The 11,982-nt window shown below is 36.8% G+C and overlaps 1 protein-coding gene across 6 annotated transcripts in view; it reads left to right on the top strand.

Moving 5' to 3' along the window:
- Positions 1-262: 262 nt before the first annotated feature.
- The window catches only part of LOC145988513 (scoloptoxin SSD14-like), a 176,014-nt gene continuing 164,294 nt past the window's right edge, over positions 263-11,982 (top strand). For 2 of the 6 annotated variants that reach the window (XM_083123395.1, XM_083123392.1), the window contains exons 1-2: positions 1,100-1,274; positions 3,240-3,322. In XM_083123395.1, coding sequence (XP_082979521.1) covers positions 1,191-1,274; positions 3,240-3,322 — 167 coding nt within the window. In that variant the 5' untranslated portion in view covers positions 1,100-1,190. Of the gene's footprint in view, positions 418-1,099; positions 1,275-3,239; positions 3,327-11,982 lie in introns of those variants that run through there. The other 4 variants (XM_083123393.1, XM_083123398.1, XM_083123400.1 and 1 more) reach the window with 4 other exon arrangements.

The raw sequence follows: 11,982 nt of genomic DNA, 5'->3' as shown, positions 1-11,982 counted from the left end.
AAGAAATACTGTACTTGGTTTGAAAAGCTCTGCAAAAGATTTCTAAGCTATGCATCCGTCTGTACATTTGTTGACTGATCACTTTCATGCTGGCAACATTTGTTTGAAAACATTGGTCTGTGATAACAGGTTTCGTATTTGCGTGTACTAATAAGGGTGTGCGGTGGTTGTGTCATTCAAATAGGAATTACCTTACTTCCGCTCTCGTTGCAAATACTCAACATTCCCTCGCAAGTCACGATTCTGAGCTGTGACGTGTGCACGTGGAGATCAGTGTCACTTTGTATTCTTCGCGCGAAGTTGAGTGATGACCAGTTTTGTGTGGCAGTGAGACCTTATTGTTCTCTCGTTGATTTATCTCTGTTAACAAACCTTCAATCAGGAGCTATGACGTCAAAGGAAGGCAAAACAGCTGAGGTAACAGCTTTCAGTTATCATTTTTAGAATATAGCTTTCTGGTTTTGCTTACACAGCTAAAACTATTTTATGACGTTCAAAGGATTCTACGGTATACAAAGGATGTGTGAACAACTTGAGGCAAAGATAAGAGTAGGCAAATTGGCCATCACCTTAGTCAATAATTATTTTTTTTGTCCCCAGCAATGAGAGATAAGATTCAAGAATTGAAAGAAAAACACCTATAAGCAGAGGAGCCGAATCCTTTAGAAAATACGATAAAAACTAAAATAGAGATGGTTTATTGGTATATTAATGTCTTAACCGACCATTGTAGAGTGGAAATGAATTAATATTAACGGGCAAATTGTCCATTATTGTTTTATCCACTTTGTTCTACGCAATGCGAGGCTAATTCAATTGAAACAAAAGCCGTATATTTTTAAAATCGCTTTGAACGTGAGTAAAATTATTGAAAATAACGATGGACATTTATTCTCTTGGTAATATCTGGGTAAGAAGGAAATACTGAAAGCTTTATTCATTTCTCGGGGTGTAGGATGAGCATTGAGTTGTTGCTGACAGAAACGTGTGGAAACGTGGCTTTAAATTATGTTTTCTTTGGCGACCAATCAGCGAGCTTCTAGAAAACCTGGCTCAACCTTATTCTATACATCTTGATTTTTTGTGTATTTCAGTTCGTGATGGGTGCGTTATTTTACGACCTGTGAGATTTTTCGTGTTTTTAAGACGTGGACTTTATTTTTGTAGTAAATCATGATTTGAACAATGAAATGTCAGCTTTAGTTAGGATTTTAAGAAGATCCATAATTCTGTATAGGAGTATCAGGTTTCCCGGCCGCCGAAATGCTCAGTTGGTATGCTTACATTGTTTTTGGTAGTTAATAGAATGTGGATATATGTTGTTTCTAATTACTTTTGTTCCAAAAATACATAAAATTACTATTTCCGATACTCGAAATTCCCACTGAAAATTCTTTGGCTCCGTGCGAAATCAAAGGTGGGTTAAATGAACACGGACCCAATTCTTTATTGTGAGATCCAAATATTTATATTAAAACCGCGTAAACTGTAAAATATTTTTACAGTGAAACATATGTTTAGAATAGAGACGGATAGGGATACAAACCATGATTGGGCGTTTTTCAGTTTTCAGTCACATGATTTTTTATGATAAATCAACCTTCACGACTACGGTTATCTTTTCTGGTGTTCTTTTTAACATATTTGACAATCCCATGAAAAAATATCTAATTCTCAGGTGTATGTACGTAAGTCAGTCGACGAACTCAATGACTTAGAAGGAACTATATAATGTTTATTGAAGATTAGGCACACACAGATGTACTACGTAGACATTTTTCAGCGAAAAATGCATGCTCGGCCAGGACTCGAACTAATGTTTGTACAGTGGGATCTATGAGTATTACCGTGCAAATTGTCCATCACCATGTTCGTGCACTTTATTTGACCCCATAAGAGCTTCAAGAATTAAAAGAAAACTCAAAACAAGCTGTTGACAACTTCTGCACCAGTATACATAAAAATTAATTGCTTTAAAACACACACGATGTAAGAGAAAAAGTAATTAAAATAGTCATGGGCAATTTGCACGGTAATACTCATGGATCCCACTGTACGTAACTATCTGGTCAGGGCCGTAGCCAGAATTTTATTTCGGGGGAGGGGAGGGTTATTCCTTATCAGAAGTCGCCATATAAAGACGAAAAGTTTAGGGTGCTAGAATCCACGAAGATGAATTTCTCAGTATATTACAACCAAATATAAAAGATGTTTAATTCTGCTAATGAAGTAGAATTAATTACAACTATACACTATTTAAATTAGATAGTTGTAGGATTTGGGGGGCTTCAGCCCCCCCTGGCTGCTTTCCTGTATCTGGTATGTATTACTACTGTAAGTTTTCAGTAGAAACGTTACGTCCGAGATATTTTAATTGTAATGTAATGTAATGAGAACATACAACAACGGTTTATTTTTAGCGTCCAATTTCTACGAGTTCGAATTTTTATTGTTCGCCCCTCCATCTCACACAAATAATATTAAATGAAGGCGTGTTCTATTTATGTTTCCTTCCTACATCCGTAACTCCTACGGTGTTACAACACACTGCCAATGCGAGCGAATACTATGGATTGTTCTAATTTCTGCTGATAGAAAGAAATAATATGTCGTTTGCGTCAACGAATTAAAAATCGTCCTTGGTGATCGCATTTAAGCTACTTGCGTGCAGAGTATTGCTCTGCAAATTGACCATGACTATTTTCATTAATGTTTCTCTTGATGAAAGGATTTTTACACTGGTGTAGAGGTCGCCTGCAGCTTTTTTGTATGGTTTTGTTTCCATTCTTGAAAGCTCTCACTAGGTGAAATAAAGAGAAGGAACGTCATGAATTGCAAATGATGGATAACACTATGTATCCCACTGTACAACGCCTGTGCAGAGATACTGTCTGTATGTATGCCACGTCAGCAGTGGTTGTGGTAGGGTAGGCCATATTATCAATATTACAAGTGACATATGTGTTAAATTTGCGGAAAAGTAACGTGGGCTGAACGTAAGTGTTTCTGGCGTGTGTGGATTATGTGGAAAGACACACATTTGAGACTGTACCACTGATGCTGTGTTGTGATTCATGGTCTACCAATGATGACGTTACAAGTAAACAAAGAATGTCTGCTCAGTCCTTGCATATAAGAGGCTCTTGCTAGTATAGGATCTAGAGTACGCAATAGCGACGTGTTCAGTTGGAAGATACATCTATGGACGTCCTTCACGTAACGTGTTGATTCAATTTCAGGAAGAAGAGCTGGACCTGATGGCGAGGAGAAACCAAGATGGCGGCGAATGGACACACCCGAAGAGAGGCCGGTGCTTTAAATTGTAAGTATGTGACAATTACTTCACCAGTCTTTTTGTAGTTTATGTATGTGTATTTTTGAAATTCGTAAATACTTTGACAACTTTCTGTAGCCTGTTGTACTTTTTGGCTTTTCTTGGATCTTCGGTGTTCGGGCAGCGAGGGTAGGAAAATATTACCGTGTTGTGGAATTTTTGATACTAAGGGTGACTTTTACTTGTCAAGCGATAGGAAGAACGTCCAAGAGGCCGACCGAGGGGGAGTTCTTTCGCAACATGTGTGGAGACTGCTCTATTTTTTTTTCCTACGCACCCGACCCCAAGTGGACAAGGAAGCTGGGAAGAAAGGCAACCGTCCAGATTTTTCGACGCTAACAAACTTCGAGGCGGTTAATTTTTGAAGTTTCGAGTTTGCCTCCTGATCCGAACGAACACCATCGCGTCACTTTGCGCGAGATACGGAACTTTGCTTTATTGAATTATTGTGAGTGTGTTATCACAGTGACAGTGCCAGTCAGGGATTGAGGCACTGAATTACGTGTTTCACGTGCTCCTGTTGTGTGATTTTTCTCTTTTTGTAAGGAGGGACAGTGAATGAACATGGCCGGCTAAAGCTACGAAAGGGAGGGGACCTTCGGATTTCTGATTACTGCTGCCATGAAGCCAAGAGAACAGCATCTCAGTTACTATTGAAGATACAGGAATGGTTTTATACTCGTTGGAATCAGCTCGATGCCCTCTCTCGATTTCTTCCCAGGTGTAATGTTCATGCTAACTTGCCATGGGAACCATCCTAACAAAAATGTGTTAACCTATTTTTAAGCGATTGTAGATCTTGCCAAGGACCTTTAAACTTACTATTCTGATTGTGGAAACATTCGAAAACTAACTCATGGTGCTCATTCTTTCTTTCAAATGCACGTATCTCCCTTAATATTGAAGCTAGACCATTGATTACGGAACCCGTCCTAATACATGAAATGTGAATCTAATTGTGGGCGATTGTTCACCTTGCCATGGAAGTTTGAAATATCTATAAAAGCCGCGCCACCACGCCAGCCCGAATTGCCAACCTATGTGAGAGACTACAACCACTTCATCAAAACGACGACGTCGACGCCAGTGTCCCCCTACGTCGCTACTGTTCGTCATGAGACAAAGCGAAATTAAATTGAACAACGTTACCTGCAATAACTAATTATTTTTGGCCAATCTATCAAAAGCTCTACAAATCTTCCAAATTAAGAACCTATTTCGCTCGCCCTAGTTTATATTACCGTCGATATTATTATCAGTAATCGTGTATTTGTAATCAAGTTAATTTCCTTATGTTCTTCATTTAGTGTATACTAAATGTTACTCAAGTAATGTAATTTCAATTATTGTTTATTTCTGGGAACTATAACGCCACCTAACCAACCTCGTCTCATAAGTGACAGCGCGCTAGGCCCGTGTATTTACATTGAAAGCGAGCCTAAGGGGCTAGTAGAAATCCCGAACGTTAGAAAGAACACGGAAGACAAACAAAAGAGGCGATTTTATATTTTATCATGTAATGGTATCTTGTGTTTACCCCTGCAGCATGAGTGTGAGAGTGCGTGATATACAAATGTATATCCTCGTAATATCAATATTTTGGATTTCTTCAGTTCTGAATTGAAGCTGTATTGATCCGAAGGGTAAAGTTTACTATTATTACAACAATTATTATCATTATTACTATTAATGAATAAGAACTTTATGCTTGAATATTAAATTATGGTAGTTGAAATTATATTTATTATTTATGATTAATTTCTGATTTTGAAATGTCTTTTTCTGCATGGTTACCGGCAGCAATAGCGGCACCAACCCCAGTTTCTGCGGTGGTTCACTCTTCTACTTTGGTTACTGCTGGGGTTTATTTCTTGATTCGTTTTGGGGATATAGTGATGTTTACTATCTTACTAACTAATATCTGGGTTAACAATACTTATAGCTGGGATTGGTGCTAATTTTGAATATGATTTAAGGAAAATTATTGCTTTATCTACATTAAGACAGCTCGGACTAATAATATTAACATTGTCTATGGGATTAAAGGAGTTAGCATTTTTCACTTATTAACATATGCAATATTTAAGTCTTTATTATTTTTATGTGCTGGGGCAGTAATTCATGTCATAGGGGATGTTCAAGATATTCGTTGTATGGGTGGTTTAATTAATAAAATACCAATAACTATCTCTTGCATGATAATTTCTAGTCTTGCTTTATGTGGTATACCATTTTTGGCTGGATTTTATTCTAAGGATTTAATTTTGGAGATGTTAAGTATATCTTTTTTTTTTTTTTTTTAATTTGGTGATATTTATTTTATTTTGAATTTCTATCTTATAGTTTTCGGCTAAATCACTATTTAGTTGGTAAATCTTATAGAGGTATGTAGTAGTAGGGTTTGTGGTATTATAAGCACCACTTATAAGTGTAGAAAAGGAGAGGCTATTTGATTGAACAATCTGATTTGCCCACACTTAAAACAATGGCAAGAGGGGCTTATACCCCAATTCTTCAGGTGTGATATGCTCTGAATTTTTAAGAATTTTGAATTCTAGTGTAGAAAAGGAGAAGCCCCTCAGACAGATTTGCCTATACTTAAAACAAAGGCAAAAGAGGCTTATACCCCAATTCTTCAGGTGTGATATGCTCTGAAGAAGTGTAGAAAAGATGAAGCCCCTCAGACAGATTTGCCTATACTTAAAACAATAGCAAGTTCCCATATCATCTTATTGTTTATAGTGTGTTTTTCTGTCAAAATCCCAGGAATCTTGAATTGATATAAAGCTCATAGCTATTGGGTTCTGAGACCCAGTAGAGTGTGGTGCATAGCTCCATGGTTTTTATTCCCTTGTAATCAGGAGGCTTCTGGGTTTAAGTCCTCATAAAATGTGAAGCCTCCCCTGATTGCAAAGTGTTAATATTGTTGCCTTGTAAACAAGAGGCTCGGGTTTGAGTCCTCATAAAATGTGAAGCCTCTCTTGATGGCAAAATGTTAATATTGTTGCCTTGTAAACAAGAAGCTCGGGTTTGAGTCCTGATAAAATATGTAAGATTGAAATACATGTGGCAAAATAATATCTCCACACGTGAGATTTTGAGAATAATTATTGCTAGTTGATATACAACTAATAACTCCCAGATCTGAACCCCCCCTCCTCTCCTCAGACAGATTCGGCCATGTGTGTGAAAGCTATATTTGTGTGATTGTTGTTTATAAACTTGTCAAAAATATGGCTTTTTTGATATTGTTTTTGGCCATATTTCTATGCTCTATAACTTACAGATCTAATTCAATACAATTTGAGCTGTTGCCTGCTTTTTTCTAATCTCTGATCAATTCTATTGCTTGGGGTAAGCAATTATTTAGCTCGGAAAAATGCATGAATTGATATTAATCTATCAAAAGACTAATGTTTTGCTTACATGTCTTGCCGGCACGCAAGAGATATAATCTACACAGCTAGAAGGGGCCATTAATAATATTTCTGTGTGTTTCACTGAAGGGGCTATTAATCTTTCTGTGCAACATGTAAAAGTGTAACAAAGATCATTGAGATAAAGATACACATTTTCTGTGCAACATGTAAAAGTGTAACAAAGATTATTGAGATAAAGATACACATTTTCTGACATAGTGGCAATGAACTGCCTTTCATGCTGAAAGCAATTCTTATTCTGATAATATGAGCATAGGCAAGACTTGGAGAATATTATGACAGTTCAAAATACAATTTTGTCTGTATTAGGGTCTCAGAACCCAGTAAAATGTGGATATATTCCATATGGAGAAGTGTTAATATTGCTGCATTGTAATCAGGGGCTCGGGTTTGAGTCCTGATAAAATGTGTAAGATTGAAATACATACAACAAAATAATATGCCCACACATAAGATATTCACTGCTAGCTGATATACAGTTGAGGTTTGTGTGTTGTACAACAGGATAATAGAGCAAATATCTTCTAGAATTGCTCTGTGACCCTCTCATTTCTTACATCATAAACATATGATTTTTCACCTATGAGAATAACACTACATATGGTGTCATCAGGTAATGCCTCATGGAATTCACAGATAATTTTAATGTTTGTCCTGTCATTCACCACAACTTGTTTCCTTTTTGAAGTGTTAATTACAAACATGGGTCTCTGTGCTTTGAATTCATCTGGTGTGTAATACATGTCAGTATTGCCAGTAGTGACCCGTTTGAATGCCGAAAATGCCTCATATAATTTGAGGAAATCATCCTTGGACATGTCTAAATTATAATTTTCTCTAGGAAAGACCTCATTTCTGCCATTTTTAAGATATATGTTCTTGATGTTGCAGTTATCAAATTTACTTGAATTTTTTTCCTGATTATTTTGTCTTCCAGTCTGAAACAGTACCACCACAAAATCTGGCATGTCATATTGTATACTGGAGAATGAATTTGTAGCATCAAACTAATAATATGTACCAGTTGCGGGCTTCTGTACACATTGATATGTATAAAATTGTAAAGAAATTTGTGGATTTTTTATTATATCTGCTTTGTATTTAAGAGCATAACTGGCCTCATATTCAACAACAGGGATTCTTAACTCCATAGTCTGAATAATGCATTTGCCTGCATCAGGTAGGGTATTAGGCAGAGCTTCCCCTGTAGAGTTTATTGTACTGTACCTCATCAAAGCATTATTATCATTTGCAGCTCTTCTAAATGTGATTCTTAAACCACCCTTCCACATAATATCTTTGTAATCCGAGAAGAATCCTGGCAATAGGCGCATGGGGAACAGCACTGTGTGGTTCTTAGATAATATCTTATCACCAGCCTCAAATCCACCTATTTTGTAGTAAGAAGCCTCGGTTTTGGATAATTTTAGTGTGGCCAAAGCTGTGGAGGTAATGCCGGGATAATCCACTCTGTTTATAACAACGCCATGCTTTCTGATCTCAATTTCAGAGAATAGATGTGGCACAAAATTGTCCACCAATCTTATATTTGAATTTGCCGGATAATCTGTTCCATCGAGCTTTACAACATCAAATGTATAGATCTGCTCTGTGGGGGTGTATAAAGCCATCCCCTACATCAAGATCAACCTCAATCTCTGTGTTGGGTTGATTTAAATTTGCAAATGTCCTCCTGTTTGGGGGGAATGATTGTAGCTCATAACTCTCAATATTTTCCATTTTTTTCTTGTATGTATTTTTATTTAAATGTTAATCTCTATGATAGCAGTTGTTGTGGCTCCAGCAAAATCAACTAATTCTTCTTTTTCGTTAGTGACCATCAATTCAATATAATCTATTCTATTATGACACACAGGAAAATATAATGTTGGGGATGGATTGTAGATGATGGGCTCCATAAATTCAGAGTTAGGTTTGAATGTTGCAATGATGCCAGTTTGTTTGTGAGTGCCTATGCCATTTGATTTGGTGATCATACCCTCAGCCACATTGCAGTGAATATTTAGAGTCTCTATGGCCAAGAATTTAGGTATATTCATAGCAGTGTGTTTGATGCCTGGTTCAAGTTTTGTGTTGTTCTCAAAGCCTAACAGCTCTCCTATAATACCCAGATCCACTGTTTCTGTAGCAGATACAATCTCTACTCTGTGAGTGACAGAATTTTGACTTAACACTACACCTCTGGGTAATTGAGCATTTAGAGTGGACAGATTATACTGCCCTGGAGTGATGACAATTTTTTCATCACCAACTGTAATTGTGTTGTTGTGGTGTGTAATATTAGGGATCAAGTACATGCCATAAAATGCTCTGGGAGCTATTGTTTTGGGATACACTATGTCATCATGCAATTTGAGTTTCAATATTGAATTTTGGCTGGTGAGATGGAATACCCCCATGATGTTTTAAATACCACAAGGCTTTTTGAAAATCTTCAATTGATGGTGGTTTATTTATTTGAGACATATATCTAAGAACAGATAAACACAAATGTCCGCAATTAACATCTTTGAAATTTTGAGCACGGGCATTATTGTAATAAAGATTAACTGAATTTAGATATTTTATTAAATTTTCAGGTGGAACACCTCCAAATGAATCAAACACAAATGCCTCATTTTTTAAATATTTAAGATAACAGATCCAGTGAGTGCCCTGATTTTTTGTACTTATCCAAATTAACAATGCCACACTCTTTGTTGAGTGGTTGTTCTGGTAAAGAATCAGACATGTACACACCTCTAAAATGTTTGATGCCCAGTGGCTTGATTAAAGCTTCAATATCTTGGTTTGTAAGCGGCTCTTGTTTTTTTAAAACTTATTCATGGCTCTCTTAACACCTTTGCCTTGTTTCTCAATGGCCAGGTTATGGCGCTTCAATTCATCTAATTCTGCCCTATTTTTCTTGGCATCTATTACTGTTTTTGCTATGGCGGCTGATCCCCCGGCCAAGCTCCCCACAGCCCCGAGAGCAGCTAAGATGGCAGGGATGGTAAATATAAATCCCCCCACATGTGATTTTTTTCTTGATTGCTGTAATTTTTTTAATTGGGGGGTACTAAGTAACAATTTCATACCATGCCCCTTTGCAATACAAGAATTTTTTTCTTGCGCTGCTTTTTGGTTAAAAGACTGTCAATAGTTTTAAGAGATTTAAGACCTGCATAAGGTATTTGATACATAACACCCTTGGCCTTCATTGTAGGTTTATTATATACATATTCACAACCCCCACCCCAGTTTTTGTTTGGTGTTCATAGCTATGGTGGTTCCCAATGCTGCTATTTTTTCACTTAAAGAAGCATCTTTGCTTACAAATCTACCAAATGCAGCCTCTTCTAATTTCTTGTCTGCAACATGTCTCTTGTCAAGATCAGAATGTGTGTTGTATGCTATGTCATCATCTAGGGGATTAACACCAGGATCCCCTCTGTTTAATCTGTGGTCCAATTTTGTACCGGGACCACAATATTGATAGCCTGGAATATGTAGTTCAAATGGCAGCTTGTTTATAATATCATTAACCAAGCCCCGACCCTCAGAAATATTCCAAAATTTGGGGGGTAGAGTATTAATAATTTTTATAAGATATCCAATCCCCTTAGTGTCATTCACTATAAAATTAGACAATTTTGTGCTTATCATGTCCATAATTCCAACTTTTTCGTTGTAAAAATTGTGGTTGCCAGCATTTTCCTCCCCAGCTATTACCAATAACCTATCTACAAGTTTCCTGACATCATCAACCCACACAAATTCTTTAGGCAGGGTGTTGTATTGTTTGATTCCACTGCCAGTCTTAATTTGTGACCATATGGGCTTGATTAAATTATTGTATTTTGCCCCACTGCTAGACTTGACTCTTTTTTGTGTGGGATCATTGTTCTGGTATAGAGCATCTGATTTTATTAATATTTCTTTGTAATATTCATAATCTTGATCTGTATAGCTGCCAGGCCTTTTCCTAGTCATCAGTTCCCACAATCCAGGTGTTCCGGGGTACTTAACAAAAGCACCTTTTTCTCCAAGATGAGATTCTGAATATACAATCAGATCATCTCCCATAAATGTTACTCTGAAATTGCCAATTCTATGTATGATGCTACCATCACGCTCTGTGTCAGCATATAAGCCAAAGACCTCATCTTTATTGTCTTTAGGTGTGCTTAAATATTTTTGAGCAAGAAGACCCAATTCAATAGGATCCTGAGTAGCTTCAATTCTTCGAGGAGCAATAGGACTAGGTGTATGAATACTGGAAAGTGGGGTGAATGGATAATCTAATATGTTCCTAGCAGCTACAGGTACAAGCTCTGTGATCAAATTTTGATTTTGCTCTGTAACAGTTTTGATATTTTTACCTAATTCACTAATAGCATCAATTATGGGCTGTTCTGTTTGTTTGTGTTTTTCATAAATTCCTCGGTTCTCTGATTTCCATCCCTTAAATCTTTTTACAAGATAATCTTTTAATTTAAGATCATCAATGATTGGCCTTTTCATGGTTATTTATTTATGTTTCAATGTCTAGAAAATTGTTGATGTTATTTCTATATTTGCCACTATTGGGTGTTCTTGTCATATCAATTGTGACAAACCTATAACTGTCCTGGTTCCAGCACTTACTGCAAAACTTGGAAAAATCATTGTAGCTCAAGTCCCCACCTACATATTCATCATGTATGTGTTTGAGGTTGGTATGGTCTTGATGAAACACACATATAAAATTCCTGTTGTCTCGGATCAGCTGCTTCGGTATTTTTGAAAAAGTCTGTGCCAGGTAGAAACAATCAATATTTTTGTGCCGGCCCTGTGTAAAGAAATTTCTAACCTTGTTTTGATTATCCAATATAATGTCATCAAACACAACAACAGAATTATCGAGACATTCATGGAGTGGCTTAACATCTGGTTCAAAAGTGGCAATATCCAATCCATCATATAGCTTCATCAGCTGCTGATATTTTAATTGTTCCAAGCTTTTAGAGAAGATATACAAGTGTCTGTTTTTCCAGTCTAACCAGTTGGGTGCCAATAAAAAATTATCAACCATTAGTGTAGTTTTACCACAAGCAGATGGCCCAACAATAAGACACCTAATATTATCAGGCAGCAATTTTCCATTTCTCTTATTCTGCTGTTCAGGTTCTGGCAGCCTTTTTATAACATCCCAGGTGCTCATATTAT

This window comes from Lepisma saccharinum, chromosome 6, assembly GCF_977018435.1.
Source record: "Lepisma saccharinum chromosome 6, izLepSacc3.1, whole genome shotgun sequence".
NCBI lineage: Eukaryota > Metazoa > Arthropoda > Insecta > Zygentoma > Lepismatidae > Lepisma > Lepisma saccharinum.
Note: the sequence above shows the minus strand (reverse complement) of the source record. Positions and strands in the feature narration are given on the sequence as shown.